The sequence below is a fragment of the Paramacrobiotus metropolitanus genome, unplaced genomic scaffold, assembly GCF_019649055.1.
Source record: "Paramacrobiotus metropolitanus isolate TYO unplaced genomic scaffold, Prichtersi_v1.0 Parri_scaffold0000083, whole genome shotgun sequence".
In the NCBI taxonomy this organism is placed as follows: Eukaryota; Metazoa; Tardigrada; class Eutardigrada; order Parachela; family Macrobiotidae; genus Paramacrobiotus; species Paramacrobiotus metropolitanus.
In genome coordinates this window covers 83,522-110,784 of record NW_026570303.1, presented here as the reverse complement: position 1 = coordinate 110,784, position 27,263 = coordinate 83,522, and the positions used below count along the sequence as shown (strand labels likewise).

At 47.3% G+C, this 27,263-nt stretch overlaps 6 protein-coding genes across 12 annotated transcripts; 3 read left to right on the top strand and 3 right to left on the bottom strand.

Moving 5' to 3' along the window:
- Nucleotides 1-114: 114 nt before the first annotated feature.
- On the bottom strand, nucleotides 115-4,825 carry LOC129595827 (heat shock 70 kDa protein-like). Of its 4 annotated transcripts, none has more exons than XM_055492952.1 (9): nucleotides 4,601-4,825; nucleotides 2,630-4,285; nucleotides 2,454-2,512; nucleotides 2,338-2,386; nucleotides 2,030-2,264; nucleotides 1,374-1,754; nucleotides 1,141-1,269; nucleotides 781-1,023; nucleotides 115-626 (listed from the first exon to the last, which is right to left on the bottom strand). In XM_055492952.1, exons 2-7 carry the CDS (start codon nucleotides 4,239-4,241, stop codon nucleotides 1,233-1,235), a joined length of 2,373 nt encoding a protein of 790 aa, XP_055348927.1. In that variant the 5' UTR covers nucleotides 4,242-4,285; nucleotides 4,601-4,825; the 3' UTR covers nucleotides 115-626; nucleotides 781-1,023; nucleotides 1,141-1,232. The 4 variants fall into 4 exon arrangements, with proteins under 4 accessions (XP_055348927.1, XP_055348925.1, XP_055348926.1 ...); XM_055492950.1 differs by lacking the exon at nucleotides 4,601-4,825 and adding an exon at nucleotides 4,449-4,582; XM_055492951.1 differs by lacking the exon at nucleotides 4,601-4,825 and adding an exon at nucleotides 4,395-4,569.
- A 9-nt stretch (nucleotides 4,826-4,834) lies between these two features.
- Nucleotides 4,835-8,119, top strand: LOC129595826 (uncharacterized). Its single transcript, XM_055492948.1, has 2 exons — nucleotides 4,835-6,512; nucleotides 6,607-8,119. The coding sequence occupies exons 1-2, from the start codon at nucleotides 5,343-5,345 to the stop codon at nucleotides 7,963-7,965; spliced, it is 2,529 nt and encodes an 842-aa protein (XP_055348923.1). The 5' UTR covers nucleotides 4,835-5,342; the 3' UTR covers nucleotides 7,966-8,119.
- Nucleotides 8,120-8,302: 183 nt separating this feature from the next.
- On the bottom strand, nucleotides 8,303-9,807 carry LOC129595890 (uncharacterized). Its single transcript, XM_055493024.1, has 2 exons — nucleotides 9,468-9,807; nucleotides 8,303-9,407 (listed from the first exon to the last, which is right to left on the bottom strand). The coding sequence occupies exons 1-2, from the start codon at nucleotides 9,747-9,749 to the stop codon at nucleotides 8,496-8,498; spliced, it is 1,194 nt and encodes a 397-aa protein (XP_055348999.1). The 5' UTR covers nucleotides 9,750-9,807; the 3' UTR covers nucleotides 8,303-8,495.
- Nucleotides 9,808-10,328: 521 nt separating this feature from the next.
- Nucleotides 10,329-12,879, bottom strand: LOC129595811 (uncharacterized). Of its 3 annotated transcripts, none has more exons than XM_055492922.1 (3): nucleotides 12,663-12,879; nucleotides 12,321-12,406; nucleotides 10,329-12,039 (listed from the first exon to the last, which is right to left on the bottom strand). In XM_055492922.1, exon 3 carries the CDS (start codon nucleotides 12,029-12,031, stop codon nucleotides 10,460-10,462), a length of 1,572 nt encoding a protein of 523 aa, XP_055348897.1. In that variant the 5' UTR covers nucleotides 12,032-12,039; nucleotides 12,321-12,406; nucleotides 12,663-12,879; the 3' UTR covers nucleotides 10,329-10,459. The 3 variants fall into 3 exon arrangements, with proteins under 3 accessions (XP_055348897.1, XP_055348896.1, XP_055348895.1); XM_055492921.1 differs by having other exon boundaries at nucleotides 10,329-12,094; nucleotides 12,663-12,878; XM_055492920.1 differs by having other exon boundaries at nucleotides 10,329-12,081; nucleotides 12,663-12,878.
- Nucleotides 12,880-12,916: 37 nt separating this feature from the next.
- LOC129595809 (heat shock cognate 71 kDa protein-like) lies at nucleotides 12,917-15,471 on the top strand. Of its 2 annotated transcripts, none has more exons than XM_055492919.1 (2): nucleotides 12,917-13,262; nucleotides 13,476-15,471. In XM_055492919.1, the coding sequence occupies exon 2, from the start codon at nucleotides 13,491-13,493 to the stop codon at nucleotides 15,192-15,194; it is 1,704 nt and encodes a 567-aa protein (XP_055348894.1). In that variant the 5' UTR covers nucleotides 12,917-13,262; nucleotides 13,476-13,490; the 3' UTR covers nucleotides 15,195-15,471. The 2 variants fall into 2 exon arrangements, with proteins under 2 accessions (XP_055348894.1, XP_055348893.1); XM_055492918.1 differs by having other exon boundaries at nucleotides 12,921-13,262; nucleotides 13,470-15,466.
- A 549-nt stretch (nucleotides 15,472-16,020) lies between these two features.
- LOC129595807 (uncharacterized) lies at nucleotides 16,021-19,264 on the top strand. The gene is made up of 3 exons (XM_055492915.1): nucleotides 16,021-16,717; nucleotides 17,383-17,785; nucleotides 18,139-19,264. The coding sequence occupies exons 1-3, from the start codon at nucleotides 16,115-16,117 to the stop codon at nucleotides 19,020-19,022; spliced, it is 1,890 nt and encodes a 629-aa protein (XP_055348890.1). The 5' UTR covers nucleotides 16,021-16,114; the 3' UTR covers nucleotides 19,023-19,264.
- The last annotated feature ends 7,999 nt before the right edge of the window (nucleotides 19,265-27,263 follow it).

The following is a 27,263-nucleotide window of genomic DNA, read 5'->3' as shown; positions in this document are numbered from 1 at the left end:
TTTGCAAACCGTTGTCCGTACATGGTGTTGTCGCGATTCCAAAAAGCTTTGAACTTCATTCGTTCCATGCCCTTAAAACGGCGTAGAAGTTTACAAAACACCAACACGATTAAGTGTTCATTGAATTTCATTCGCTATAAACGGTGCACGCAGAGTCTAGGCTCGATAACAAAACTTCCTGTTTTTTTATACAACAAAATAATTCTAAACAGATTGTGTTGAGCAATGAGCATATAGTTGTATTAAAATGAAACACTATTAATAGCAAAGTTGTACGTCACGGGTACACAAAATTGATCATCACGCGTGCAACCGTCGTGTCCGATTTCGAGATCGCCAGTCGTAAACTGACCGTAAGCGCGCTAACTGTTGCTTTTTGTTGCAAGACAAACGTCGACCAGGTTGGAGAACGAAACAACGGCAACGATATACGGAGTCTGTTAACGATGTGCGCGGTACTACTGCATCCCGAACTGGTGCCGGCTGGCAGTGACAGACGTGGCTAAGTCCTTCTTGAACTGCGCATAACCAGAGGGCCCAGTGCCATAGTGAATTCCGAGACGGATCTGCGGTCCACACGTGTGCACCTCCGGTAGTCGGGGCTCCTCCGAGTCTTGGAAGACAATCTGCATCAACGCAAAGCCAATAGTGAATTATACAAAGCGGTGCAGAGCGTTTTCAATTTCTTTAGTTTTTATAGTTAGCGTGTTAGCAGAATCACATATGCTGCCAAAGTTCGCCCAAAGCCGGTTGTAGTACAGTTATTCTACAGTAACTCACTTCAATTTTCTTCGGCAACGGTATCCGTGTAAAACCTGTAATGAAGGTCATCAGGGCTCGTCGCTCGTCGACAGTAGCCGTCTGGATGTATTTAACAAAATGCGTGACGGCGATCTGCTCTTTGTCGCGGTATTCGTCGGAGTGTCGCGGCAGGCTCAGCTCGCGGAGAATGTCGTCGGCGCTGGTGACGATGCGGCACAGCGATTCCATTAAACTTTGCAGTATGGCTGGATCGCGGATAACCTAAGCATAATAATGGGCAACTGGCACGAATCGCAACTTCGAAATTCAATCGTTTCTGTAGTGTGTTTGTAAAGATATACAGAACACTGCAACACCTGGCATTATGTGTTAAAGTACCTCCAAAAAATTATCCTGGTTGAAGCCCTCGCGAATAAGAAGAATATTTCCCCGGCGGCGCGTGTACAGTTCGTATTTGACGATTTCCTTTTTCAGATCTTCCTTGTTTTTATCCTTCCATATGGAAGCCTGTTAATATGATTTATATTTCAAATTTTTCCACGAACCCATACTACATACTTTACGTCAAATAGAAAGAAGAAAGAGAGAACGGGAAAGCGGTCGCTAGTTACCTGCAAATCATGATGCTCCATCCATGCAAACAGATCGGGAATGGCCGCCGGAAATTCCCGGTGGCGGTTGACTGATCAACAGCCACCAGCAGGTCCGCCACGGTGGCGTTAACCAGAGCGGCATGCTCAGGGTCAACGGGCACGTCGACCATGTAGTAGAACATGGAGCTATCCAACCAACTGGGCCAGGCGTAGCCGTGGACTATGGAAGCGAAGAGGAACTTGCCGATGGATCGCAGCACCCAGTCTTCCACCGGTTGGCTGGTGACGGTCTTAAAGGGTTCGCCTTCGAAAACGCGGACACCCGCGTGCCGGAAGTCTTTGGCCTGGTCCCAGGCGGCCTGGGTAACGTCACGAGAGACGCCACCGCGGTCAATTCCTCTGCAAGGTAACAAAAATTAAATGAATGTTTCAGGTACAAAGTTTATACAATTGATGCTGTTTGTTGTAAGAAACAAAATACATAATTAAAAATTATAAGGTTAGATCTGTTTATAAATTTGTTAACAAACCAAATTTATGAGCATAGTTTTTGATAAAGATTTGCTTGATTTGTTCGAGCCAGGTATTCTTTTGTTGTTTCATGTTTTTATAAAAATGGTTTCTTTGACTATTACTGTCCCGGTCAGCGCAAAAACCGGCAAGTGTAAGCTTACTGTTGGTAATTGATTTTAAGAACGGAAGCCAGTGCGTCGCGGCCGGCATGATGGAAATGCCGGAGGAGCCCATCGAAAGCCTTATCGATACTGGACAACTGCAGCTCCGGTCGGTCAGCTCGGCGGGCCACAAAACGGTTAATAAATTCCGTGACGGGTGCCGGGAGGGTGCTGCTGACCTGGGGAAAGTTGAACTCTTCCTCCAAACATCCCGCCAAAAACCGCAAAAATCCTCCTAAAGACCATAAAAAAATACAGTGCACATACACGTCCGGCGATATGCCTACTGGTAAGATCTATGTACTTACTCATAAAAACCTCGCTAAGCTCCTCTTCCGAATCCGGATCTTCATTTTCCTGCAACTCCACAAGATTAAATCGAATGATACAACGAAGGAACGATTTCGATAAATTGTGGACGAACCTGATTTTCTTGGCTCTGCCGGTCATCATCGGCGTTGGGATCCTCATCGGCTTCCTCCTCTACAAGAAAACGCATATCAAACAACGAGACAGCGACCAAATTTTTGTACAGAATTAGGGTATATAATTTTCGAATTCGACGATATTTTGTTGCAAGTGATCGAAAGAATTACTTACCAGATGAATCATCGCTATCGCTGTCAGGACGCTCATCCGGCACCCCTTGGCGGTTGACCTGCACGTCAGCAGAGCGTCCAGTGCGCCGGTCGACGGCAGTGACATGGACGATTCCTGAACGGTCATACTCAAAGGTCACATCGATTTGTGGCTCGCCGGCCGGTCCGCGTTTGTAATCCCCAAAGCGAAACTTCCCCAGCAATCGGTTTTCCCGCACCTTGTTCCCTTCACCTTCGTAGATCGGGATATTAACGTACCAGACATGGTCGCGCTCGGTAGTGAACTCCCGGGTTTCCCGGGCCGGGATGCGGGTGTTCTGGGGAATCAGCACCGCCATGAAACCTCCCGCCACTTCCGTGCCAAGTGAGAAGGGAGTAACGTCGCTAAACTGGATGCCGGTGTTGGCATTTCCGGTGGCGTCATTCAATAACTGGTGCGCCAGGACGGCGGCTCCGTAGGCAATGGCTTCGTCGGCATTGATATCCTTATTGATTTTCTGGTCCGAGAAATATACCGATAGTTGCTCTCGGATACGCGGAATGCGAGAACACCCGCCGACCAAAACTACCTGGTCGATGTCGCTTTTCTCCAGGTCCGCGCGGCGTAGGGCTTCCTCGACCGGCTCCAGGGTCTTCGTAAACAGGTCCTCACACAATTCATCGAATTTTCTTTTGGTAATGATTTCCCGAAGGTGGTGCTCGCCGTGGAATGCGTCCAGAACCACCACCGCTTTCGAGTTCTCATTGACGAGACCCTTCTTGGCCTCCTCCACTCGCAAGCGCAGACGGGCGACGCTGGGACTCTTGCGATCGATTGTCACGCTATTCTTACTTTCAAACTCGGAGACGCAGTATTCCAGTAGGCGTTCGTCGAAGTCCTCCCCTCCCAGGTTGGAGTCGCCGGAGGTCGACAGGACGTTGAAGTTCCGACCGTTTTCAATTCGTAGGATGGAGACGTCCAGGGTCCCACCGCCCAGGTCGAATACCAGAATTGTCTGGGACTGGTTCAGCTTATCCAGCCCGTAGGCGACAGCCGCCGCTGTCGGTTCGTTGACCACTGCCAAAACCTTCAGCCCCGCCTTTACCCCGGCTGCCACGGTAGCCCGCCGCTGGGCGTCATTGAAATTCGCCGGCACCGTGATGACCGCGTGCAGGACGATATTGTCGGCACCGTTGCCCAGGTAATCTTCGGCAATGGCCTTCATCTTCTCCAGGACGAAGGCGCTGATGTCCTCCGGTGTGTAACGGCTGACGACGGTCCGTGTTTCGTTGTTGACATGTTGGATATCCGTGATCTCCACCTCCGGGAGGCCGTTGGACGACGCGAGGACTTTGAAGGGCCATTTGGAGCGGTACTGCTGGACTTCCGGTTCGTCGGTGCGTCGTCCGATGATGCGTTTAATGGCAAAGACGGTGTTAGCCGGGCGGAGATAGCTGTTGTTACGGGCTTCGATTCCCACCGTGTGTTGACCCTCCTCGAAAGCCACGCAGCTGGGTGTGACGCGCTGACCGTGCTCGTTGGCGATCACCTCCAAGGCTTCATTCTGACGACGCACGGCGACGCAGGAAAACGTCGTGCCAAGGTCGATACCGATGGTAAACTGGCTGTTCATTGTCGCTTTGGTGGTGCACCCTGTGCAATTAGACTTGGTGCACCCTGTGCAATCAAGCCCAAAAAAATATATCAAAAACAGGAACTGCTAAATTACCGTAATTACTGTAAGTTACACACTGTACTAGCTGAAACTAAAGTAGCAAACGCTCACTGGCCGTTCTCCAAAAATCGTAATTCAAACAAATTCAAACATTGACGGAGTTACCGGTATGTGGGAAGACTGGTATAAAATTAAGTACAGGCAAAACTGTAGAAGCTCCTATGCGGTGCTAACTGCAGGTGTAATAGCACATTCAAGTAATTAATTCTCAGACTGTTGTCAGAACACACTTCTCAAATAATTGTAATCGGACTGACCTGTGCTCTTCAGCCGAAGGAGCGAGTGAGTACAGATTGTACAGTATGATGATAACACGCTGAATAATTGTGTCTAATCGGTGACTCATGGTGCATTTCCTGTTTGGTAAATACCGGTACGTGTTAAACAGAGAGCACTCATGTATCCTTTATGACTACATGTACTCATATTATAATATCTAGAGCCTTCTGGCAGAAAAACTGGGAACGGCAGAAATGTGTACTTGTTGGGTGATATTATTGCAGTACTGTGGCTGTTACTTGTTACTGGTTACTATTATAGATAGTATCCTCAGTCAAGCAAACTGCGTCAACGACATACAATCAACTGGGTCGAAGAATTCCTCTGATAACGTCGTATTATTGAATCACACAGCAACTATCGTCATTCACTAGTACTTGGCTGATCCGATTGCCGCAAAGACAAAACTTAGTTGACTTTGTTTCCAGTTGAAAGTTGTTTCCAGTTGCTTGAAGTTCTTAAAACTGTTCCGTATTGTACTGCTGCCGAATGCCGATCGTCGAGCCAAGATAGCCTGTGCGCCGTACCGGCTGAAAGTCCAACAGTTATCGTGTTGCCTTGTTGACATTTCTATCTCCATTATAATTTGTGATAACTAGTTAGCTACCTTCAGCATCAACAGTGTTAACTTTCATTACGATACTTGATCAATACAGTGTTCTAATTTTAGGCAAGATAGCAAAACGCACACAAAGCCTGTAGTAGTATTTTCCCACCCTAATGGCGCTAAGGCAAGGAGTTCCGGTTACCCTGTACCTGGACTTCGGTACCGCGTACATCAAAGCCGCTATCCAGTGTCCCGATGGCGAAGTGAAACCGTTGTCGTTTAACGGCCAAAATGCCTTGCCCGCGTACCTCTTCCTGTCCTCCGAGCCGGGCGAGAATTTCGTGGGACTGAACGCCCGGGAACTGTCTAACACCAGCACCCGAAATATCGTGTTGTACCCGGCGCTCTTCCTGCGCAAAGATGCCATACCGACGGCGTGCGACAGCTACAACAGCAGTCCATGGGTGGACTTTGCCATGCCCTTCACGACGTACGTCCAAGCCAGCGGCCTGTGTTCCCTGTTAGTGGGCGCCACCGGATACCTCGACTACGACACCGCCACCGACAAAAGTAACCGGGTCCTGGACGGAACCGGTGCTTGGATCAACGCTGTCAAAGTAAACCGCGCGTTCTTAAATAAACTACGGGAAATCTGCCAGGAACAGGATGACCAGTACAGCATCGTCAACTGCGTCATCGCCGTACACGAGCTGTCTTCCGTGGACGGCTGGCTACGGCAGGCACTGCACACTAGTGTTTTTGAGGATTATCATCTGAAAGAACGCAGTACCGCTCAAATTACCGGCCTGCTGCGACAGTTCCCGAGTCTGCGCAAACGCTCGCAGATTTTGGTTCTTCGCATGGGCGCGGCGTTCTCTACGCTTTGCGTCTATACCACGCAACCGGAACCGGTGTTGCTAGCGTCGTGGACGGAGACTTTTGGCGGGAACAACATTGATGTCATTCTGGTGCAGTATTGTTTGAAGAAATTCGTTGAACTCTACCGCTTGAACGGCAATGTACAGTTCTCCGTGGATAACCTGCACCGGCTACGCCTGAATTGTGAAGCGGTGAAGATTCAGCTGTCCACCACGAAAGCGGTGACCCTGCGGGTGAATCAGTTCTTCCAGGGAGGCGATCTGGTGGTAGAGATGACCAGTGAGATCTTTCGGGATTTGGTAGGCGGGGATTGCTATAAGGCGCTGAAGACGTTGGTGGGCGAAGTGGACCGGTTTTTCAGCGGGCAAAAACGAGATTTTGAGCTGGTACTCGTGGGTGGAACGTCCAAGATTCCGCTAGTGCAGGATATCGTAACATGGACGCTTCAGAAACCAAACCAACAGGTACACATATTTTACGTTAGTTGTACTGTAATATCAAACCGATATTTTTTCGCTGCGGCGGCCTGAAGCGTTAACAACGTTAAATCACATACAGGTACGCAGCGTCATGGATGGTCTGGTCATCAGCGGCCTAACGCGCCTACCGCCGCCGGCTAAAGCATTGGCAAAGCCTGCGAGTAGTGCTCCTCGTCCTTCGACCACGCAGCACTTATCTAACCGAAGGCCAATCGAACCCGCTACCACGCACCAGACCCTGTATAATACCGCCCCAAGCGCATCATATACGTTCTTCGACCCGAACCCATTTCGGGCGCTTTCTTCTGGCCAGACAGCGCCGCAATCTGGAAGCGAATCGTACAGCAGCGGCAGTGTGCAGACCGCACCGGCCACTACAATGGCCCCTTTACCAAATTCACGCTTGGCGCCGTTTCCCAGTGTGGTGGAGACTTCGCACTCAATGACAGGTCGCAAACAAATCAGTGCTGAAAATGTGGAAGCCACACTAGTATCTAGAGGCGGCGTTCAGACCGGCTCCTCATCAGGAAGCCGCACCGCATCTCCACACCGTTCCGACGAAGCTCAACCATCCACCAGCAACTTCAGTATATCCGGCGAAAATAAAGCGCGTTTGCACTCGGCAACTCCGCTACCGGATGTCGTCAATGCAGAGTTCGCGCGAAATACAGCGGGGACGTCGCGTTCCGCCAGTGAAAGCCCAACCATCCGGAAAACCGAACAAACCACACCACCGCCAACCGCTCGGTTCGGTGGGCTGCGAAGCGTGACAAACGTGGAGAGCAACCGCACAGTTATCACGATGCAACCGGAAACTGAAATCCACACGGCACTGATCGTCAAGGACAACTCTGTTCCCACCAACAATGACGTTAACACATGGCCGCCTGCTATCGTGACTCCGAGAACACCAAATTCCGTCTCTACCCCTGCCAAGGAAGAGGTTTGCACTGAGATCAGACATCAGCGCTCTGAGATCCCGGCGACAGAGTTCCTTAATACCCGAGAGCCGATTGACTCCGGAGCATTGCAGCATGACCTTTCGCTGCATGAACACGGAACTGAACGACAGAAGAACGGATTATCGGCTTCACAAAATTCCGCACCGGCACCTAGCGAGAAGAACGCCCTGCCGCCGGCACCGCTCCCGCCGGTTCGTCGGGAAAGTGTCCAAACTGGAAATTCGTCGAAGAATACCGCTCTGATCCACCAAGCGGTTCCCATTTCAAAAATGGTTCTTACGATGCAGAGCGCCGTCATCCACCAGCCAAATTACAGTAATTATAGTGGCGGCACCGCCCCACGTGTCACGGACGTCAGATATCCGTGCGGTGAGGTCGAAGCGCCGCTTTCCGACGACGAATTTAGCCTTACTTCGGAAGATGAAGAAGAGAAAGATGGTACGATGTGTCCCAATTGCTACGGAACGCTTGTTTAGCGCTAAATCGCTCTTTCAAAGACATATATGTATATATACACTTTCTGACAGAAAATTTAGTATAGTTATTACTAACCGATTCCCAAACGAATAATAAGCATGCTTAAAAATTCCACCAGAACTGGTGCCCTTAATTGTTTCTTGCTCACCATGTATTTGCGTTTTTTTTACTGCATGATTACCAACAAACAAATAATAAGCAAACAAACAAACAAACAAACGAATAACAAGCATGCGTAAAAATTCCACACGAATATCCTAAATTTCAACACGTTTCTGAGCAAGCATGCAGCGCGCGATAGCCCTGGATTAGCCCTGCAACTCTTTATTCGCTTTGCGTACAGTAAGGTCATGAAGGTGTTTCAAACCGCATGGCAACCTTTAATCATTTTGACTTTTTTGTAATATTTTATCAAAATGAAAACATAAGACGTCCGGTTACGTCGATCATGTGCAAGTGCTCAGGTGAACCATGACAGTTACTGCTACTTATTTAACATGGTTATGCACGTTACAATGCCGTAATGGCTTTATAAGCATGAAAAACGTGATCGAAACGGAAATCCTCCGCGTAGCGCCAACGCTCCATTCGTGGTTGTGACCTCTTCGTATTTTTCGCTGTGCGCCATAGTCATGCCGCTGAGCGTCAGCGTGTCCATGACACTGCGCGCTCGATAATGCGGCCGCCGCATCATCCACGTCACCATCTCGTGTATTAACGGGATCTTACTAGTCCCGCCCAGCAGGACCACTTCGTACCGCACCGTCTTCCGTAGCTCACGGATATAATTCAACACTCGGTCGGTCACTCGGCGCAGTAGTTGATAGCACGCACTACCCACAATCTCCCGAAATTTCTCCACCGTAAACTCCACCACCAAATCACACCCGGCATGGAACTGCCGAACCTGCAGGGTGACCGCCCGGGCGGTGGACAACTGGATCTTTACTTGCTCAGATTTCAGGCGTAGGCGATGCAGGCTTTCGGTGCAATAATTTTGACCGCGTATTTCGTATAGTTTTTCAAATTCTTGAATCGCGTGGTTCATTAACAAAACATCGATATCGTTGCCGCCAAAGATCTCTTCCGGTCGGACGATAGTGACCTTGTGTTGACGGTTTCCGAGTTCGCAGACGCTGAGGCTGGTAAACGCCGCTCCCATGCGGATGACCACCAAATGCGTGCGATCACGTTGCAGTTCGGGAAAATTTGTCAGCAATCCGTACATTTGCATTTGCTGCCGCTCTTTGAATGCCACCCGTTGAAATCCAGTCAGCGAAAACGCCGGCAGTAGTTTGCTCTTTAGCAGCGGTATATTGTGAGCCGTTATCACGCAGTCTGTAATCACTACATTGTCGCCGATTTCATCGCAACAGAGATTTCGCAGCTCAGCCAGAAATTTCCCCAGTAATTCCGTGACGGTAGCGGACCCGTTTCCAAACTGCATGGATATACAGTTATTATTGTGTTTAATGAGAAACGGTAAACGGTATCGGTTAACCCAGGACGGATTAGCTTCCGGGCGGAGGAAGAGCGTTGGATAGAAGGCAACATTATGGAGGCTGGTGCTGGAGAGCTCTTTAGCGTCCTCACCAATGAACGTTTCGGATTGGCTGCCGCTGGAGAGTAATGACAAATAAGTCGGGAGACATTGGTGTCCCTTGGGTTCCAAATATTTTACCGTGCCATTGGAGAGTTTTGCGGCCGCTCGTACGTACGCCGTGCCCAGGTCGATGTATAATGTAGCACTAGCAATAGGCGCGCCGGGCGCAGTGGAAGCCATAATCTATCAACTTCTACAATAAATTTAGCTATTTATTATCTACATAAAGTAGCGATACTTCCCGAAGAACTAACTTATTCGAGTTTCTCTATTGATATGATGCTGCATCGACAGTTGAGGAAACGTACCAAACCTTCTGATATAGTTCTGAATCATTCTAATCTTATCGTAAACATATGCCCTTCCATTCCACAGAGATTACGTGTTCGTGCGAAAGTTACCGGCAAAACCATCCGGATGGATAAACCGTCACGCGTCTTTTCCTGAAACCGTCCGTCAGTCAAAAAAAATGTACAGTACATCGCAGGTCTTACCCGCTCAGCTTTTTTTCACTTTTGATACTGTAAAGAAGTTTTGTAGAGAAGTTTTGACACTGTAAAGATCCGGAGTGTCGCCCGCACGGTTCTGTCGGAGTGCGTTTTAAGAGCAGAAGCATTTTTAGCGAACGGTTTACCTCCCTGAACAGTTCTGTCGGTTACGACGGTCGTGTTGTCCATAAATTCGTATTGCTGAATAATGAAAATATTTTTAAAGTGATTCAAGTCAACCGTAAAACTCAGTTAAAGGTGTCGGTAAATGTAATTAGCGGATTTTATAGTACTCTGTAGTTAAGAGCATTTACTGCATGAACTCGAGCATGAAAAAATCGTCAGTCAGTCGGTAACGAGTGAGAAAGCGAGCATGCATGAAAGCAAACAATTTCATTATTTCTACGGTTCTAAACCGACATCGTCAACATATTCGAAGCTCTCATCAGAATCACTCCGCTGGAGTTTCGCGCACTGCTTCACCGCCACCGCACGTCCCGAAACGCTATCCCGGGCAGTCACATCCAGTACCCCGGATTTGTTGCAGCGGAACGTCAATTCGGCTGCCGGGCAGACAAAGCGCCACGTTCCCAGCGGTATAATCTGGGAAATATTATACTCGGCCTCGACTATCGGTATTACAGTGCTGCCTTGGTTCTCGGTAATGAATATCTCCGTTACGGAAGCCGGAAGCGCAGTGCCCCTGGAAATTAGTGTCCGAGTCGGTCCCTCGGGAGATTTCAGATAGATGGTATTGCTTAGTCGGTCTTCAATGGAAATCTCCAGGGCTAATTCGGCAATCTGTTTAGCCCATAACGCCGTTCCAATAGCCACTGCTTCTTCCGGATTAACATCTCGGCTGATCGGAACACCGGGAAGACGCTCCTGGATCAACTCCCGTATTCGCCCCATACGCGAACCACCGCCGCATAGCACGACAACGTCCACGTCAAAATCGGCGTCCCTGAGAATCTCATGAATCGGCTTCATAGCTGCTATAAAGAGGACACCGCACAAACGGTCCAGGTCGTTCTTCGTCAAGGTGACACTGAGGTCTTTATCGCGGTAGAATCTCGGTACTACGATATGGCTACGGGATCCCGCGTTAACTAGACTATGTTTAGCATCCTTGACCTTAAGCCGCAAACGTGCCTTTAGCTTCCCTATATTTTCCAGTTCGTCGAAGTTATGTTGACGCTGGAACTGAGAGAGCACGTGGTCGATTAAGCAGGCATCAATGTCCTCACCACCAATCAGCGCACTTTCGGCACCGAGTATTTTAAATTCTCGACCTTCGGTTACGGCGACCAGGGCCGCCTCGACACAACCGCCTCCAAAATCATAAACCAGGACTTTCTGGGTCTCGTTTTTTCGGAAACCATAAGCCAGCGCCGCGGCGGTCGGCGCGTTGATTAAACCGAGAACGTCAAACCCGGCGGCGAACCCGGCTTCCATCGTCGCGCGCCTCTCCCGCACCCCAAAATGTGCCGGAACACTTAAAACCGCTTTAATCCTAGGACCGGTTGCATCCACGTTAAAATGCGTCTCCGCAGACTTTCGGAGGTGCTCCAGGATTATGGTAACCACCTGTTGCGGGGTGTAGCTGCCGTGATGGATATGGAAGGCGTCGTCATCCGTCTCCTCGTTAAAGATTTCAATCTGCGGGTATCCATCGCTGTAGATGATCGACCATGGACCACGGTCCAGTAGCTCTTTGACGCGGGGATGCTCGAGCGCGCGGCCGATGCAGTGTTTCATGCCGTAGACGGTGCTGGCGGGGTCGTGGAAGGCGCTAGACAGTGCCGGCTTCCCGACGGTGGTGGTGTCGCTGTCGAAGAGGACGACGCTGGGTGTCACGTAGTCGCCGTGTTCGTTGGGGATGACGTGCGGGTGGCCGTTAACAATTGTGGCCATGCAGCAGGTGCTCTCGCCCACGTCGATGCCCACCACAGGAATTTGTGGAAGATCCTCCATTCTGGGTGCTGCAGTAGTCCGCCATCAGTTGTATCCGTAACTTTGGAATACTATGAACAACAACTACTTATGGTTAGTTACGGTTTGTCATTCGCCTTAATTATTCCAAAGTTACGGATATTTAAACGATACCATTTAAACGATACCAGCTTATTTGTGTGTTATGCCGAAAAACAATACCGGAATTTGCCGGTTTATCGCTGCACGATAACACACAAATAGCGCAAGTTTTGAACCATGTACGAAAGTTTTAATGGTGTATAAAAACATTTAAACGATACCAGCTTACCACGCGATGACAGAGTGTTGTTCCTGGTGGATGGGAGACTTCCGTAAAGTGGTGCTATTTAATCAAAAACTCCGGATAAAACCAATCTGCAGATACAAAAACCCAGACGTTTTCACTGAATTGATTTTACGCTTTACATAAGGTGAATTGATGCGTACTATCATAATATTACTAAACTACCGACTACAGTATTTAGAAATATCATGGTACTATATATAGATATGCACTCAATAGTCTGCAAAGACTAATAACTTGAAAGAATTAAAGAAGTTGATACAGAATTGCTTATTTACTTATTACTGTACAGTATAATTCATAGGTAAAGAAGTTTGAGATGCTTACAGATTACATTGCGCTTTCATCGTTTCATCCAAACGCGTAGCGCTTCTTCTATAGAATAATCAGAAAATAAAGAAGACTTGTTAGAAGTACAAGGTACTTGAAGGCGCATCGTAAAGTAAATGACTTTGACTCAACGTCCAATGTTCTCAGACTGAGATAAGATTACGTGTTTCGGTCTTTTGCAAAATTTAATAATTTCAGTTAACGTACGAAGCTTCAGCTGTGCAAATACAGTAGAAACGTTAACTGCACCCAGCTGGTAGTGCTTGCAAACAAAGCACATACCATAATGCGTGGTATCTCGTTTAATCAGAAAGTGCTTCCGGTGACTAACAAGTGCAACAAGCTGAAACCGTTTAATGCTGCTTGACAAATTGACATCAAGTTCGCTGCTCGAAAATTCTTTGGCAGGGGCACGACGATGATATCATCATGACGCACATTACGTGAGGACTTAGAATCATTTAGCTTTCTGATTTATTTCTGCTGTAACGGTAAACACGGTGACGGTAGACCCTTCAGCATCGTACAGGCGCAGAATTTCTCCAACTGCGGAAAAGATTTCTCCATGTGCAGTGTGGAAGCCATTAATCGATAGAGGTGAGGACGTACTAATCCAATTTAATTTATACTGGTTATACATACTACAAGAATAGTACAAGTACAAGAACCAGCTTTGCCTGTTTCTTGAGTTTTGCTTTCTATTTGTTTCGTATTTTCCTAACATGATTAATAATACCGAATAATATTATACGCTTCACGGATACACGCGGCGCGACTGATGAGGAACTGCCAATGTTTTTGTAGTTTTAGGATACCGTCCAACCCATGGCACTCTCCCCGCCCGCAGTGGGCATCGACCTGGGCACCACCTACTCCTGCGTGGCCGTCCACCGCCCCGGCGGCCGAATCGACGTGATTGCCAACGAGCACGGTCTGCGCACCACGCCCAGCTGTGTGGCCTTCGAGGAGGGCCAGCGCATCGTGGGGAAGGAGGCCCGCGATAACAGCTACCTCCGGCCCACCCACACCGTCTTCGCCATCAAACGCATCATCGGCCGGAAGTACGACGACCCGGAAGTCCAGTCGTACCAGTCCAAATGGCCGTTTCCTCTCGTCCGGTCGGACACCGGGCTCCCGGAGGTGGAGATGACGGAAACCGAGCACGTCAACGCCGAATCACGGACCACCACCAAGCGGTTTAAACCGGAGGAGATCAGTGCGCTGGTTCTGGGGAAGATGAAGAGTATCGCCGATGATTTCCTGAATACGCAGGAGGTCCGTTTGAAGGCTGTTATCACGGTACCAGCCAACTTTAACGACGCGCAACGAAGGGCGACCAAGACCGCCGGGGAGAAAGCCGGTCTGGAAGTATTGGCGGTGGTCAATGAGCCGACGGCCGCCGCCGTAGCCTACGGATTGGACAAGATCCGGGAGACCCAAACCATCCTCGTGTTCGACCTGGGCGGGGGGACGTTGGACGTGTCCATCCTCCGTATCGAGAACGGCCGGAAGTTTGAAGTCCTCTCGACCTGCGGTAACCTCAACCTGGGAGGCGAGGATTTTGATCAGCGCCTCTTAGAACACTGCATCGGGGAGTTTGAGGCGAAACACAACGTGACCGTCGACCGGGCGGGCCAGGGTGTGGCCCGGTTGAGGCTGAAGGTGGAGGAGATTAAAAAGAGTCTGACAAGCGCGCGCGCCAAGCATATTCTGAGTGTGGACGCGTTCCACGGAGATAAGCACCTGATATCGACAATATCAACTGCCAAATTTGACGAGCTGTGCGCCGACTTATTCGCCAAGACCTTGGAGCCCGTCCAGGAAGCGCTGCAACGCGCCAATCTCGACCGCACCGACATTAACCAGATCGTCCTGGTCGGTGGATGCTCGCGGATCCTGAAAATCCGCGAGATCCTTGCTGACTTCTTCCCGGGACAGCCGATCAACCGTGACATCAATGCCGACGAAGCCATTGCCTGTGGTGCGGCAAACCTGGCGTACCAGCTGGCCAACGAGAATGCACCGGTGGTGGAGGACGACATCCGGATTCAGTTCAGCGATGTGACACCGTTCTCGCTGGGCACGGAGATTGCCGGTGGGTACATGGTCACCCTGATCGCGCAGAACACCAAGATCCCGGCCAAGGAGACGCGGGACTTCACCACCGAGCAGGAGGGACAGTGGTGGGTGGATATTCCCATCTACGAGGGCGAGGCGAGGGTGGCCCGGGAGAACCGGCTGCTGGGGAAGTTCCGGTTTAGGAAGTTTCGGAGGGGACGCGCCGGTGGGCCACAGATCGCGGTGACCTTTGAGTATGATCGCTCGGGGATCGTCCACGTGACGGCGATGGATAAGAGCACCGGGCTATCGGCGGCGGTGCAGGTTAATCGCAATGAGTCGGGTGACGGTGGATCCGAAGAAGCGGTGAGCGAGGAGGAGGAGGCGGGGGTAGAAGCGGAGGATTTTAGAGATTTGTTTATGCAGATGATGTTGGAACATAACAGAATGCGCAGGAGAGAAGATTCTTAGCAGAGATTCTTATGCAATATACGTAATTACTGATCGACGTTAATCCCGATTCTTCTCTGATCGTTTCGGAACCCAAACTTGTTTTGTTCACTATTGATTAGTTTGTTCTCAATAAAAATAAAAAGTAAAATTGTGTTTACTGTATAGCAATTTTCGAAAATCTGGAAATTGGAATTATGTGGTAAAAAGTTGTATTTTGGGATTGGACACGTTGACAGTTGCTAAAGTGCGGATTGTATAAATCTCTTGGACTCGATAAAATACGATTGTTGAAAATACGAAACTACAGATATGGACTACGACGACTAATCTTGCACGACTAATCTTACGAGCGAGTATATACTGGTAATAATACCGAACTTCTTGATTATGTCAGCAATGTGTGCATCTGGATTTGTTCCACCATGAACATTCATTACTTTTGTGAATAAATGTTTGCTTCGTAACAAATACAAAATACAATAAACAAAGAAGATTTAATTAAATGAAAATTAACAAAATTGGATGCCTTTATCTCGTGTTAAACTGCAGGGCTGCCTCTTTTACTGAATAAAACAGAATAAAAATTGTATAGGAAAATGAAATTTACGCGTGTTAGGTATGTAAAATTAATGATGGTAAGCAGTTTACTGTACGAATCTTCCTGGCGCCGGCGATAGCACAGTAAATTTGCCGGCCAGCCGCTTGTGATTCAATGACGAAAAATTAACTGCTTGACTGGGCAAGCGGCAGCGATCAACGCGATAATGACCTTCGGTATGTGCTCGATTCACTGCTACAGAAAAGCAGATGAAAATCGACTTCCTGTCTGGCTCGCCATGAAAAGCTGTTTCATATAATAAAACCAAGCTATCCGCAAAAATACACTTCCTTTCGCATACCCCCGTGGAACTTTGCAAATCGCATTTTTTGCACTGATTATGGAGACCGCTCGACTTGTAACCGTGGTGCTGGGTATAGCGGGATTGGTACTGCATTCCACAGCACAAGACAGCCCGTATCAACCGCCGCACCGGCAGTGCACCTACAACAACGCCACCCGCATCCAGAAATGCTCCGACGCCCACTTCATCATCCCGGATGAGTTTGACCTTAACAAAATCCACCACCAGGCCACCGGGCTGGAGATCGCTTCCAGCCGTTCCGACGCCGGAAAGAGCGAGATCCGCGTCCGCGGTCGAATCGTCACCCTACCCATCCTGCCGTTCCTGCACCGTGTGGCACTGCGTGGTTTCCGGCTGGCCAGCGGCGGCCGTCTGCCCATCCAGCAGATGTTCTACAGCAACAGAGAGCGCATCCGCCGCTTACTTATCCAATCCAGTGAGATCGGCTATCTGGATAAGGATTTCTTGAAGGGCTTTAAGGCGCTGGAGATGTTGTGGCTGGATGAGAACGATATCAGCAGCGTGGATAAGGGTACGTTTAAGGAGTGCTGCTACCAGCTGAAGATCGTCAATCTCAACCGGAATCGACTGGAAGTGTTTAGTTGGGATGCATTCCAGTATATCGCTCCGTATGTGCAGGTATGAGATCACCTAATGCAACGAAGCAAACGGAATTTGAAATGATTCTGCGTAATCCATCAGTTGCTCTGAGAATACAAAAGTACAAGAAAATAGTTAAAAATAATTTTTTTTATGAGAAAGTCCATGCAGAGAACTGGTTTTATGCTGCCTGTCACGTCGGTAGTCGGCTTCTGTACTGAATACTAAATCGATGCTGCTGTAAACACCTCAGCTCGAATTTCTGGTACAGGATACTCTGACCAGTGCTTCGAGGAAGTTTTATTCTGGCTGTGTGACTTGGCAGGTTTCAATGCGAATTTTCACAAAGTTCGATCGTTTAATTACGAAATCTGAGTTCACCAATTTTGGGATCGGAACGTGTGCTGTAAGGTGATCAAAACACATGTGATTATGTGTTTACAAGAATCAGTAAACCATCGGACCGCAGACCAATTAGGCTGCGGTCCGATGATTTACGTGCGGAACAATCTAAACGGTTAGTAAACTTTTAGTGTATTAGCAGTTTAGATTATTCTGAGTGTAAATAAGAAAGAACCGGAAATAAAGTCAGATTAAGAACTAATAGCCAGCTAGCTAGCTTCCGATTAATCTATCTGTACAAGTCATGCCTTGCTAATGACACAGCATCCCTTTTAATAATAATAATGAAACGTGATCCATAGGAGATATATCTGAGAAAACAGCTACCTGATCCCACTCAACAAACCTCCAGCTTGTCCATCCTGGAGCACAATTCCAGCTTCGTACTGCGCTCGGTGGTCATTGTGGACATGGCGGAGAACGCCTTGAAGGGCCTATCGGCCGAAGTGCTGGCGTCGCTAAACCTGACCACACTGCGCATCTTCAACCTGAAGCACAATCCCTTTTGTGTCGGTTACACGACGTGTTCATGCTGTGAGATTAAGCCGCTAACCAACTGGATGCAGGATGTCGTCAGAGTCAAAGATAAAGGTCAACATGGTTTCACTCTCGACTTCCATTGTGGCGGTGCGGGGATGCACAATACTTGGTCCTTCGACAGTACGGATTCCAAACCCGTGGCGCTGCCTGGAATTATTGACAAATGTGAGCCGGTAACGAGACTGTTGGTAGACCAGTCAATTGTGCTTAGTACTTACATTTTGCAAGCCTTACTGTTACAGTTATTAGTTTTATTAGAGCAATAAATAAACGTGCAACAGCTGCCAAGGACGAGTGCGCATCACATCGGCAGCACTGGATTCGAGCAAAACCATTGTTTGCGCAACAGACTCGTACATTAAAACGAAGATCTTGTATTCTGTGCAGTGTTCTGTACTGTATTCTTATGCAGTGTGTTCTGTACAGTGCATCGGTGGTTAACAGTCATACATATTAGCAAATGTTCCGAAATCTGAGAATCTCCCAGTCACTTGATACGGCTCGTTGAATCATTACAGGTGAATTAATACAAAGACCCTCCGACACACCTAGTATTCCGCGCCAGAAGAGCCCGACCGTGCAGGACGTCGTGGCGTGCGGCGACCTGGAACCAATTCGCAGTCGCTGCAGGAAGAGCAACATAACCACACCGCCCAACATGGACGAATACGAGACCATCCAGGCGGTGTTTGATGCCGACACCTCGCTGGACTGCCGCAATCTGATGCACGACGCCCACAGCCTAGCGCTGCACATGGCTGGCAGCACTCCCAACACCACTGACCGTCTAGGCTCCGAGGACGTGGTGGTCAGCTGCCGGCGTGGGGTGGTTAGCGTCAGTAATAGTAATCCGGAATACACTCTGGCTAAACGGCTGGTCTTCAACAGCGAACACAGCCTGGTGTGTTCCGGGAAACTGCATGAATTTCTGGAGAAGATCGACGAGTATTACGGTATCCAGAACGACCCGGAGCCAGTACAGCGCCTGTTGGTGGTAGCCAATTTTACTAACCGCGAAGAGCAATGTTCAGACGCGCCACCCATCCGGTTCCGCTGTGCTGCCGGGAATATTACGCTGCTGACGGGGCGGGCGCGACCGTTTGACCTCAGCAACGCGGTGAAGATGGAGTACACCGCGGATAATGCATTCAAGTGCCGAGAGCATTTGAAGAACATTCACAAATGGCTGGTGGATACTCATAAACCGGCAGGAAATAATGAACACACCAACGGCGACACCGTGGTGGCGGTATGCCGACAGGGAAAGGTCACGCTGTCAGATGTGAATTTTGAATTTTCCCCGGCGGTTAAACTGACGTATTATACGCATCCGAATCCCACTTGCCGAAAGATTTTTGTTGATTTCTTGAAATATGTGGACGGACTGAACGCACCGAAGTAGGTGTCGCCACTACCATTATGGCATAAACACTCATAAATACTTTTCCCAGTTTGCGTTAGCGGGAGTGTATCTCATCTCGAAATCCGGGCAATTTTTGTTGCAGTCGTGTCTATGGCGAAAAAAGACTTTAATGAATGTTACCGCTGAACGATAAAGGGTCATTGTGTAGGTATAGTGCAGTACTGTACAAGTTCTCGTACTGTTTCACATTTCGTTTTTGAACTGCGGCCACTGTCAGCCAAGGTTCTGCCAATTTTCCTTCCCACGACGTTCAGATATCAGCAGCATGCAGTTTCACCGAGTGATTAATCACACTCATGCCACAATTATTGATCATCGTAATAAAAGTTCAATAAAATTAATCATTTTGCGCTATTTAGAAAACACATTGTACTGAAGAGAAAAATTTAGTGTTCTGGGCGATAAGTTTTGGAAAGTGCTCCGGGCACCACCTTTCATCACCCTTCAGACTCCCGACACCACTATATGCACCACTTTTTGTCTCGATCACCATTTTTGAGACGCCACTCATTATAATAAAATACCGTTTGTCTCAGGATGCCACCTTACAGTTGCAAAATGTACTGAATGTACTCTATACTTCGAATACACGTGGCTGCAGCTAAAGTACTTAATAAAATTGTACTTACAAATTTCAGCAAAAATCTGCACTTAACATTACTTGGAAAACTATTTCTAGTTGTTGATTTGCCGCGTAAATATTGCAAAGGGGAAGATAGTAAGTACTATACACATTGCAAAAGGGAAGATAGGTGCACATACGAAAACCGGTAAAAGTATAACACCGGAAGGCAATCAAACCAACACAGCGGTACTCTGTACATAAATTAAAGAAACCTTAAAGTACAGTTAACTTCTAAGCTGGATATCGTATTAGTTATTACGCGATACAAGAGGTACTGGACCAATCGGGAGAGCCGGTGCACCTCGACGAATTCAGGTGGGTCGTTTCCTGATTGGAACGGTTTTAAATAAGTGGCATGTTTCCGAGAATCTTGGGACTGGCGCCAACGGATAACCTACAAAGCACAACACGTGAAAAACCAAAATCGTTAAAAATACGAATATTACAGCAAAACTGCTGGCAAAGACGGTGTTGAAATCCATTTTGCGTTCAACGTTAACTGGTTAATATCAGACTTACCATAATAAGCTTTTTATTAAGGATGTCGTTCGGATCGCGCTCTTCAATCGCCATGGATACAACACTTGTTTGCTGGTCAAACAGCAGTGGACAGCGTTGTTCGGTCAAGTCCCAACAATCGGTGACAGTCAAACAGCGATCCCTGCTCATACGTCCAAACGGTATGCGGAAGATGATACGAATACCTCCGTACATAAAAAACGGAGGAATCACGCACATAAAGTTCTTAACGATCAACGTGCCACAAATCCCCGCTAGAGAGTCGTACATGTTGCACAGATCACTGATGGAATCCACGGAATTCCACTCGTGTAGCGAACAGTTAATGTTCAAAACTAGATTCCTGGGAAATTTCTCCGCTCCGCCTTGCATGATCTCGCGAAGAAACCGTCCATCACACAGAGGCCACTTATGCAGTCCAGATAACTCTTTGGAATTATCGGTGATCGGCGAGCCAACAATGGCCACGGCGCGATTGCTGCAACAGCGATGTGCACAAGCCACAGCCACAAACACTTTGCCGGCGCAAGGTACACGTGGACGCCGTGAAATACCTTCGGATAGAAACTCGATGTGCAGCAGATTCTTGACGGCGGCCGATGTAAGTATGGCGTTGCAGCCGGAACAGACCATCCGTAGCCGGCACTGATCCACGGTGTGCAGGTACTGAAAGGCCTCCGTTAGGATTACCACCGGCGAGAATCGGAGTGCACTTTCATCATCAGTGACCGGCTCAGGCCACGGCCATAGTGCAGCTTCCACCGCTGAAAAAGTGAAGGCACCGCTACAGCCCCACTCTGCCTTCCGGCGTTTTGTCGTGGTCAAAGATGCGTCCCGGCATTCTCGCTTCTTTCCCTTAGTGGAAAATGCGTTCTCGCCAGGAACAGGCCGGAGCACGGTCTTACTCTGCAATGGAAATTTCGTCTAAGCCGAGTAAACAACGTTATTTCGAGAATTTCTCACGTATAACTGCCGCATTTTCTTCACGAAAATATACTCCACCAGCTCTGGAACTTCACAGTCCAACAAAATTCTCGTAGAAGGGTGTCTAATCCTATCCTGTGCAACGATTGCTTTGACGTTTCCGTCAGGAAGATGGATGGCAACCCAGGCGAATTGCCGTTGCTGCCAGTCAAAAACAAGCGCTGTGGCCGGCTGCCACTTCCAAGGCTCGGTTGGACGCTGCTGCAGCATCAACACTTCAACCGGATCACTGATTTCTGCACCGGTACAAAGGACAAGTTAGTTTTGATCAGTTTACCTTCCCTTTTCCGTGTTCTGCGTTGACATTGTGCACAGGGTGCTGTGCACTGTTGATGGTTATTATTTAATTCCCATGTTAATGATATCAGCATAAGCAAAGAAGCGAAACTATGACTTTGGCATGTGATTGGCACGCATGAAGCAAAAAGTCTACAACCTTGTTCCACCTGAAACACCTTTTAGGTCCTTCAAACCGTTGTTAGATAGCGTAATATGTATGAAGCATGTAATATGTATTCTACTATGAAGCAACGTTAGAAATATGGAACGAATAGAAAAAGTTATTGCCGTGTTTTTGTTATAAAAACAAGCTTACCTTGATCGTGATAGAACGAAACACGTACCGGAATATCGCACTCATAAAAGTCAACGCTGGATAAGAAGACCTGGTCCGAACGAATCCACTCGCTCCGCTTGCCTGAACACCGAAAATCAACGAGTACTCCGCTTGCGGAACGGGCGACTGCTTTGCCACAATGAAGTGCCCCATCTTCTCCAAGAACTTCCACAACGGTGGAATCCTCCGGGTACGGGACGGATTCGCCAGAAAATCGAGAGAAGGCAACCTACAAAATAAAAATTAATAACAGTACAGTTACATACAATTGTGAATTTAATTCAAACGTCTGCGATGCCTAAATCTCTCGCCTTTGAGCTACAAACAGCATGAGAATGACAGAAAATAAACCAACTAACCATAAAAACTTACACTTGAATGATTAATAAAGATGAATTATGTATGTCGCTACTATAGGAAGTACGGAAATCCCGAAAATAAGATTACACGTTCACAACGCTGGAGATTCGGCAATATTTTGCAAAGAAATTTAAAGCTGATTGGCAAGCTTACTTGTGCGTTGGATGGTGCTGGTTTCCAGCTTCTCGCGGACATCGGCCAACTCCACGTTCATTTTGCTGATTTCAGCCTTCAGGGCGATATTCGTTTCCCGTAGCGCGTCGAGCTCTTTCACTGCGCGCATCGACTTCACGATAACTCTTCGCACATTAACGCCGGTCTGCAGGATATCCCCGGCACACCGTTCATCGATGGGCAGATGGCATTGCAGCGCGGTCATCAGCAGCAATTCAATTTCCGTCAGTTTGCGCCGCATAACAGCGGTTCCTTCTTGGCCGTTCTTAATCAGTTGTTCGGGTTGGGTCCTGCGTTCGCGGTGAGTCACGTGCAATGAGGAGAGTTCCGCTTCGAGAGCTGCGATACGGGAGTGCAAAGAGGTCTTGAATGCGGATTTATCAGCTTCCAACGGCACACAAAAAATAACCATAACCAATATTTCATTGGGTGCTTTTTGATGTGGAACGAGATTATCTACCTAAATTAATTTTAAGCCTTAGCAATGGAATATGTTATGCCAGAATCTCGAAAACCAAAGCCTCTTTTCCTTTGAACAAACCTGCTGGTGTGTCGTCTGTTCGCGCACCATCTCCTTCTCGGCAGACTGAACGCGCTGCTTGAACTAAATGTTAATGATGAGAGGGACGATCTGCACGTGGGAAACAGTTTCGTGACCTTTGCAGCTCTTGGGACAGCTCTTGCAGATTACGAAAAGAAAATTTTCGCATTTTTCCAAAAACACCACTTTCACAGCAGCTGACGAAGGCGCCAAAGATCTGCAATACAAGTACGTACATTTTTAGAATAAAAATGCACGCATACAGTGGACGCCGCAAATGTGGTTAGACCGATAGCTGAAAGCATGTATCGGCAATCGGTGATTTGGTGTAACCACATTTATGGCGTATGTTGTACATTTTCTCAAGTAAAATTCCACGCAGACGTTTTCTCAAATAAAATTGCACGCATACATTTTTTGAATGAAAATGCACGCCTACATTCAAGCACACATTTTTTACAATAAAAATGCACGCATTCATTTTTAAGACAAAAGTGGACGCTCAGAGTTTTTAAATAAAAATTCATACATTTATTAAATGGATCTGCATGCAAATACTTTCTAAAATAAAAGTGCCCGGGAGGTGCTCCGGCTACCACGGCTCCTCCATGCCGGATAAGCGGCTGACCTTAACATGCAAGACAGTTCAAACCAGAGAAAGGGAACTGATTGTGGCCTTTTCGCCTTAGCATACGATCTGCTAAACGGAAGTGATCCTGAAAGAGGTTCCTTTTCAGGGAAAACGATGAAGAAATGGAAAATAACTTCCTTTGAAGCCAAGTGGATCCAGAAGCTCCACCACCGCCCAGGTAAAGCAGTTGAGTGAGCGTCCAAAAGATGTCGTTTCAGTTACAGGAATGGAAGCAGAAGAGCGGCACATAAAAGAGGAGCTAGACCTCGACATAATTTAATCTGTCGTAATTTAATCTGTCATAATTTGTCGCCTGTCATAACCTTAATCTAGAAAATTTGCAAATAGTGGTTTCCGGAGATACCAGTGGTGAGTGCATTTCTCGTGGTGATGTAACGAGATTTCGGTGGTGTAAGCTTAAAAATAAAAAAATTATTAGATAGTAGTGTCGGCAGCCTGGTTGTGACGAAACATGGCGTCGGGAAATTTTATGGTGAAAGGTGGTGTCCGTAACCTTCACCATAGGTTTTTTCCCTTGTTAATGTACATACCAGCATTTAATAGCGCAATGCCCCAGAAAATCTACATTTCTGATAAGACGACATTTCTGTTTACCAGAAAATCTATTTTTCCGATTTCCAGTTTCCCTGAATTTCCAGGTATCAGTAATGTAACCTCGATACTGTACGTCCCTGAGGGAATTACTCACTGCTGATTTGCTCTACAGCCTACATGTGGTAGGGAGAGGGAAGAATGACATTTTTCTGTAGATCTAAATTAGCGTTCATTTCGACGATTTTGTTATTTCGTGAGGTCACATATTTTAGTCAAAATATGCCTGGTCCCGTTTTTAAGCATGTAACCGCTGCATTCTTACCATGAGTGCAAAGATGAGACCGGAAGTGCACCTAATCAAGTAGCCCATGCCTGTCTGACGCTAACCGTGAGAGCAATATTGGTGTGTTGGCGAAAACAGAAATGTGTTCTTGGCGTTTTGCTAATTTTCAGCTGGTACTCTCTGCGTGACTTTTGAAATACATACAGACTGTAGCTATTAAAAGAATCGAATGACCTGAACATTTTTAGTTTTTTTTGTTTGTACCGAAAATCAGTACTACCGTATTTGTAATGTGGAACATTTCTACGCACGTACAGATGTCAAAGCATCTGCTGCAAAACGTTGTCTACATTGACATCATTGTCACCTGATAATTTTCCTTAGAAATTTCTTGGTTATTTGCGTTCTATAAAGCGAATTCTACTTTTTTCCTTTAATCCTTACGCTTCAGTGCAAGGTAACCAAGTCGTGCGGGCATAATTATAAGTCGCATTGATTCAACACCCTTTAAGCATAGCTAATTGTATCCTGTGAAGCGCAAAGACTTTTATGCACGAAATGTCTTATTGATCGGTTATTAGTTATAGTTGTCGCTTCCGTCGGAAATCAGGAGATGTACTATGTGCCCGCAGTAATATTCCATACCAGCTGTCCTGTATTCTGTACTGTCTAACTTTGCATTTTAATCATCCGGCACTGTAAGTGTTGCGCCAATTGCCCGGTCACAAGCTTTAGCCAGAAAGTCACAGGTATTTCCATGTGTCAGACATTGCATACTGTGGCACGCACTTTTCCGGCTTGAACGAAACAAAGCCGCCGCTACAGAGAATCGCAGAAATTCGATCCCTTTTTATCCGGCCATCCATCCCCATTAGCCTAATGTGCGTCTATATATTGCAAGCGCATTTGACGCTTCCGTAGCTAGCAGGGTGCGGGCATGCGACGTCAACGACGACAGCGGAGATTTTATCTCATACCTTGCCTTACTTTCTTCTGCGGTGACACTCCTGTGCATTATCGCCTGTAAATAAACCAGGATACCGAAGATAAACAGTGTGCATATCTTATAAAAAGGTCAAAGCCTTTTGCTATTCATATTGGAGATTTCTAGTGCAACCATGTCATCCTTAACTATTAATAGTACAAACTTTTCGCTTGGCAAAAGCAGTGTTATGGGAGATGGCACCTCATCATATTTTCCCATAGCGTTCTCGGTTTTAAACGCTTTTCTGGGATTTTCTATTGTGGCCGCACTGCTGCTCAACGGATTAATTGTCATCGCTTACTGGATGGATGCCGGTATGCGCAGCGGCTTTAATCTCCTTATCGTTAATCTGTGTTTGGCGGAGGTTTTTCTGGCGGCAACGGGAATGTCTGGGATTTTTATACGTGGCTTATACGGCTATTTTCCGTTCGGTACAGCGGCTTGTTCATTTTTCCTGTACTGCAACAATCTTTTCGGCAGCTGTGTGCGCTATGGGCATGTGCTGATTGCCTTTAATCGCCTGTGGGCCGTGACCTATCCGATGCACTACCGAAAACACAACCACAATCTGAGATTAACATACATAACAATTTTGTTGGTCTTTCTTTTTCTTAACACGTTGCATCTTTCCGTGGTTGTGCCGGGAAGAGTATGGCCAAAAGTCAACGATACGTTATGTACTGTTAATGTGGAATTCCAGCGGAAGACAGCGTTAGCAGTGGAGATTTTAGGATTTACTGTGACCGAGTTTCTGGTTGTGGGGACTAGTTTGTCTGTATGGCTGAAGATTGCTCGACGGAATCGTCGAAGAGCACAAGTCGGTACAGCGCCTATGGGTAAGTAAATCGTGCGCAGTAAGCATCATAAGCTACCCTTGGTTATTTACGTAAGTTGCTTCTGTCAAACACCGCTTCCGTAGAAGTGTTAAAATGAAGCCACAAGACAATCTCCACCCGAACTGCTTATGCATACTACATACACCGATGATTACGTTTACGAGAAATCACAATCGAGAAAAAACCGGATCACAGGCTCAGTTATTAAACAGTTACTGTAGTCTGTATACCGTCCGATGCGTAAGAGCTCGAATAACGAAAGAACCGATACTACAACCAGACAGCGTGGTCAGAGTTCGATAAATACGTGGTCGTGTTACAGCAAGCTTTTGGCAAGCTGGTACAAAAAGGCAGTTACAACATGGTAAACCGATGGGACAACGTACTCCCGCTTAGTATATCTATATTTTATTATGAGTACTTCTGATTTACTGAGTCTTGTCTTTAAAAAACGCTTTTACGACAGTATGATATACTTGTGGTATTCAATAACGGATCACTACGTACCGAATCGCTGCCGGAAACACAGATCCTTCAGCCGCATTACAAATTTACACGATGCACTGTTGATTAGCAATAAGTCGACCTGATTAAGTCTTAAGAAGAGTCTTAAGCAGCATACTTCTATGCATTATGCATGTGAAACACAATGCACAAGTTTGTTAATAAAAACATAATTACACTAGCAAAAATTCAAAAAAACATCAGTGTACGCGGGTGATCCCTCATTCACGCAGTATGTCCATATTCATACACCATATTGATCAGTTATTGAGACATAACGAAGTACAGGTACTTCAGTGCTGAGAATTCTTTTTGTACACTGTATTCTTAATTTGGGTTTGTATCATTTTCATTTTGGGCGCAGCGCGCTATACATAGTGTTCTATTTCTGTAGTTTTAGGAACTCTCGATTCCAGTCGAGAATCATCCAGCGCAAAGCGCAACCATATCGCTCAAGTAATCTTAATGGAACAGGCCCGCGAGGCATCCAGCAATACCAACAACGAAGCAGCATCAGCGGCATACCAAATCCATAGACACCGCGTCGCACCACCACGTCGACCGCATAACCGAACACTGGCTTACCTGGTGGTTGCGGTGGTCATTT

Bases quoted from the DNA above. Each gene is read 5' to 3' on its own strand.
- LOC129595827 (XM_055492952.1), bottom strand. From the start codon at position 4,241: ATGAACAGCCAGTTTACCATCGGTATCGACCTTGGCACGACGTTTTCC. The intron at 2,513-2,629 runs GTAAGTAATTCT...GTTTTCTTGTAG, and splicing joins CGATAGCGATGATTCATCTG to AGGAGGAAGCCGATGAGGAT. The intron at 2,387-2,453 runs GTTCGTCCACAA...GTGGAGTTGCAG, and splicing joins GGCAGAGCCAAGAAAATCAG to GAAAATGAAGATCCGGATTC.
- LOC129595826 (XM_055492948.1), top strand. From the start codon at position 5,343: ATGGCGCTAAGGCAAGGAGTTCCGGTTACCCTGTACCTGGACTTCGGT. The intron at 6,513-6,606 runs GTACACATATTT...AATCACATACAG, and splicing joins TTCAGAAACCAAACCAACAG to GTACGCAGCGTCATGGATGG.
- LOC129595890 (XM_055493024.1), bottom strand. From the start codon at position 9,749: ATGGCTTCCACTGCGCCCGGCGCGCCTATTGCTAGTGCTACATTATAC. The intron at 9,408-9,467 runs GTTAACCGATAC...ATATCCATGCAG, and splicing joins CGGAAGCTAATCCGTCCTGG to TTTGGAAACGGGTCCGCTAC.
- LOC129595811 (XM_055492922.1), bottom strand. From the start codon at position 12,031: ATGGAGGATCTTCCACAAATTCCTGTGGTGGGCATCGACGTGGGCGAG.
- LOC129595809 (XM_055492919.1), top strand. From the start codon at position 13,491: ATGGCACTCTCCCCGCCCGCAGTGGGCATCGACCTGGGCACCACCTAC.
- LOC129595807 (XM_055492915.1), top strand. From the start codon at position 16,115: ATGGAGACCGCTCGACTTGTAACCGTGGTGCTGGGTATAGCGGGATTG. The intron at 16,718-17,382 runs GTATGAGATCAC...CGTGATCCATAG, and splicing joins ATATCGCTCCGTATGTGCAG to GAGATATATCTGAGAAAACA. The intron at 17,786-18,138 runs GTGAGCCGGTAA...GAATCATTACAG, and splicing joins GCCTGGAATTATTGACAAAT to GTGAATTAATACAAAGACCC.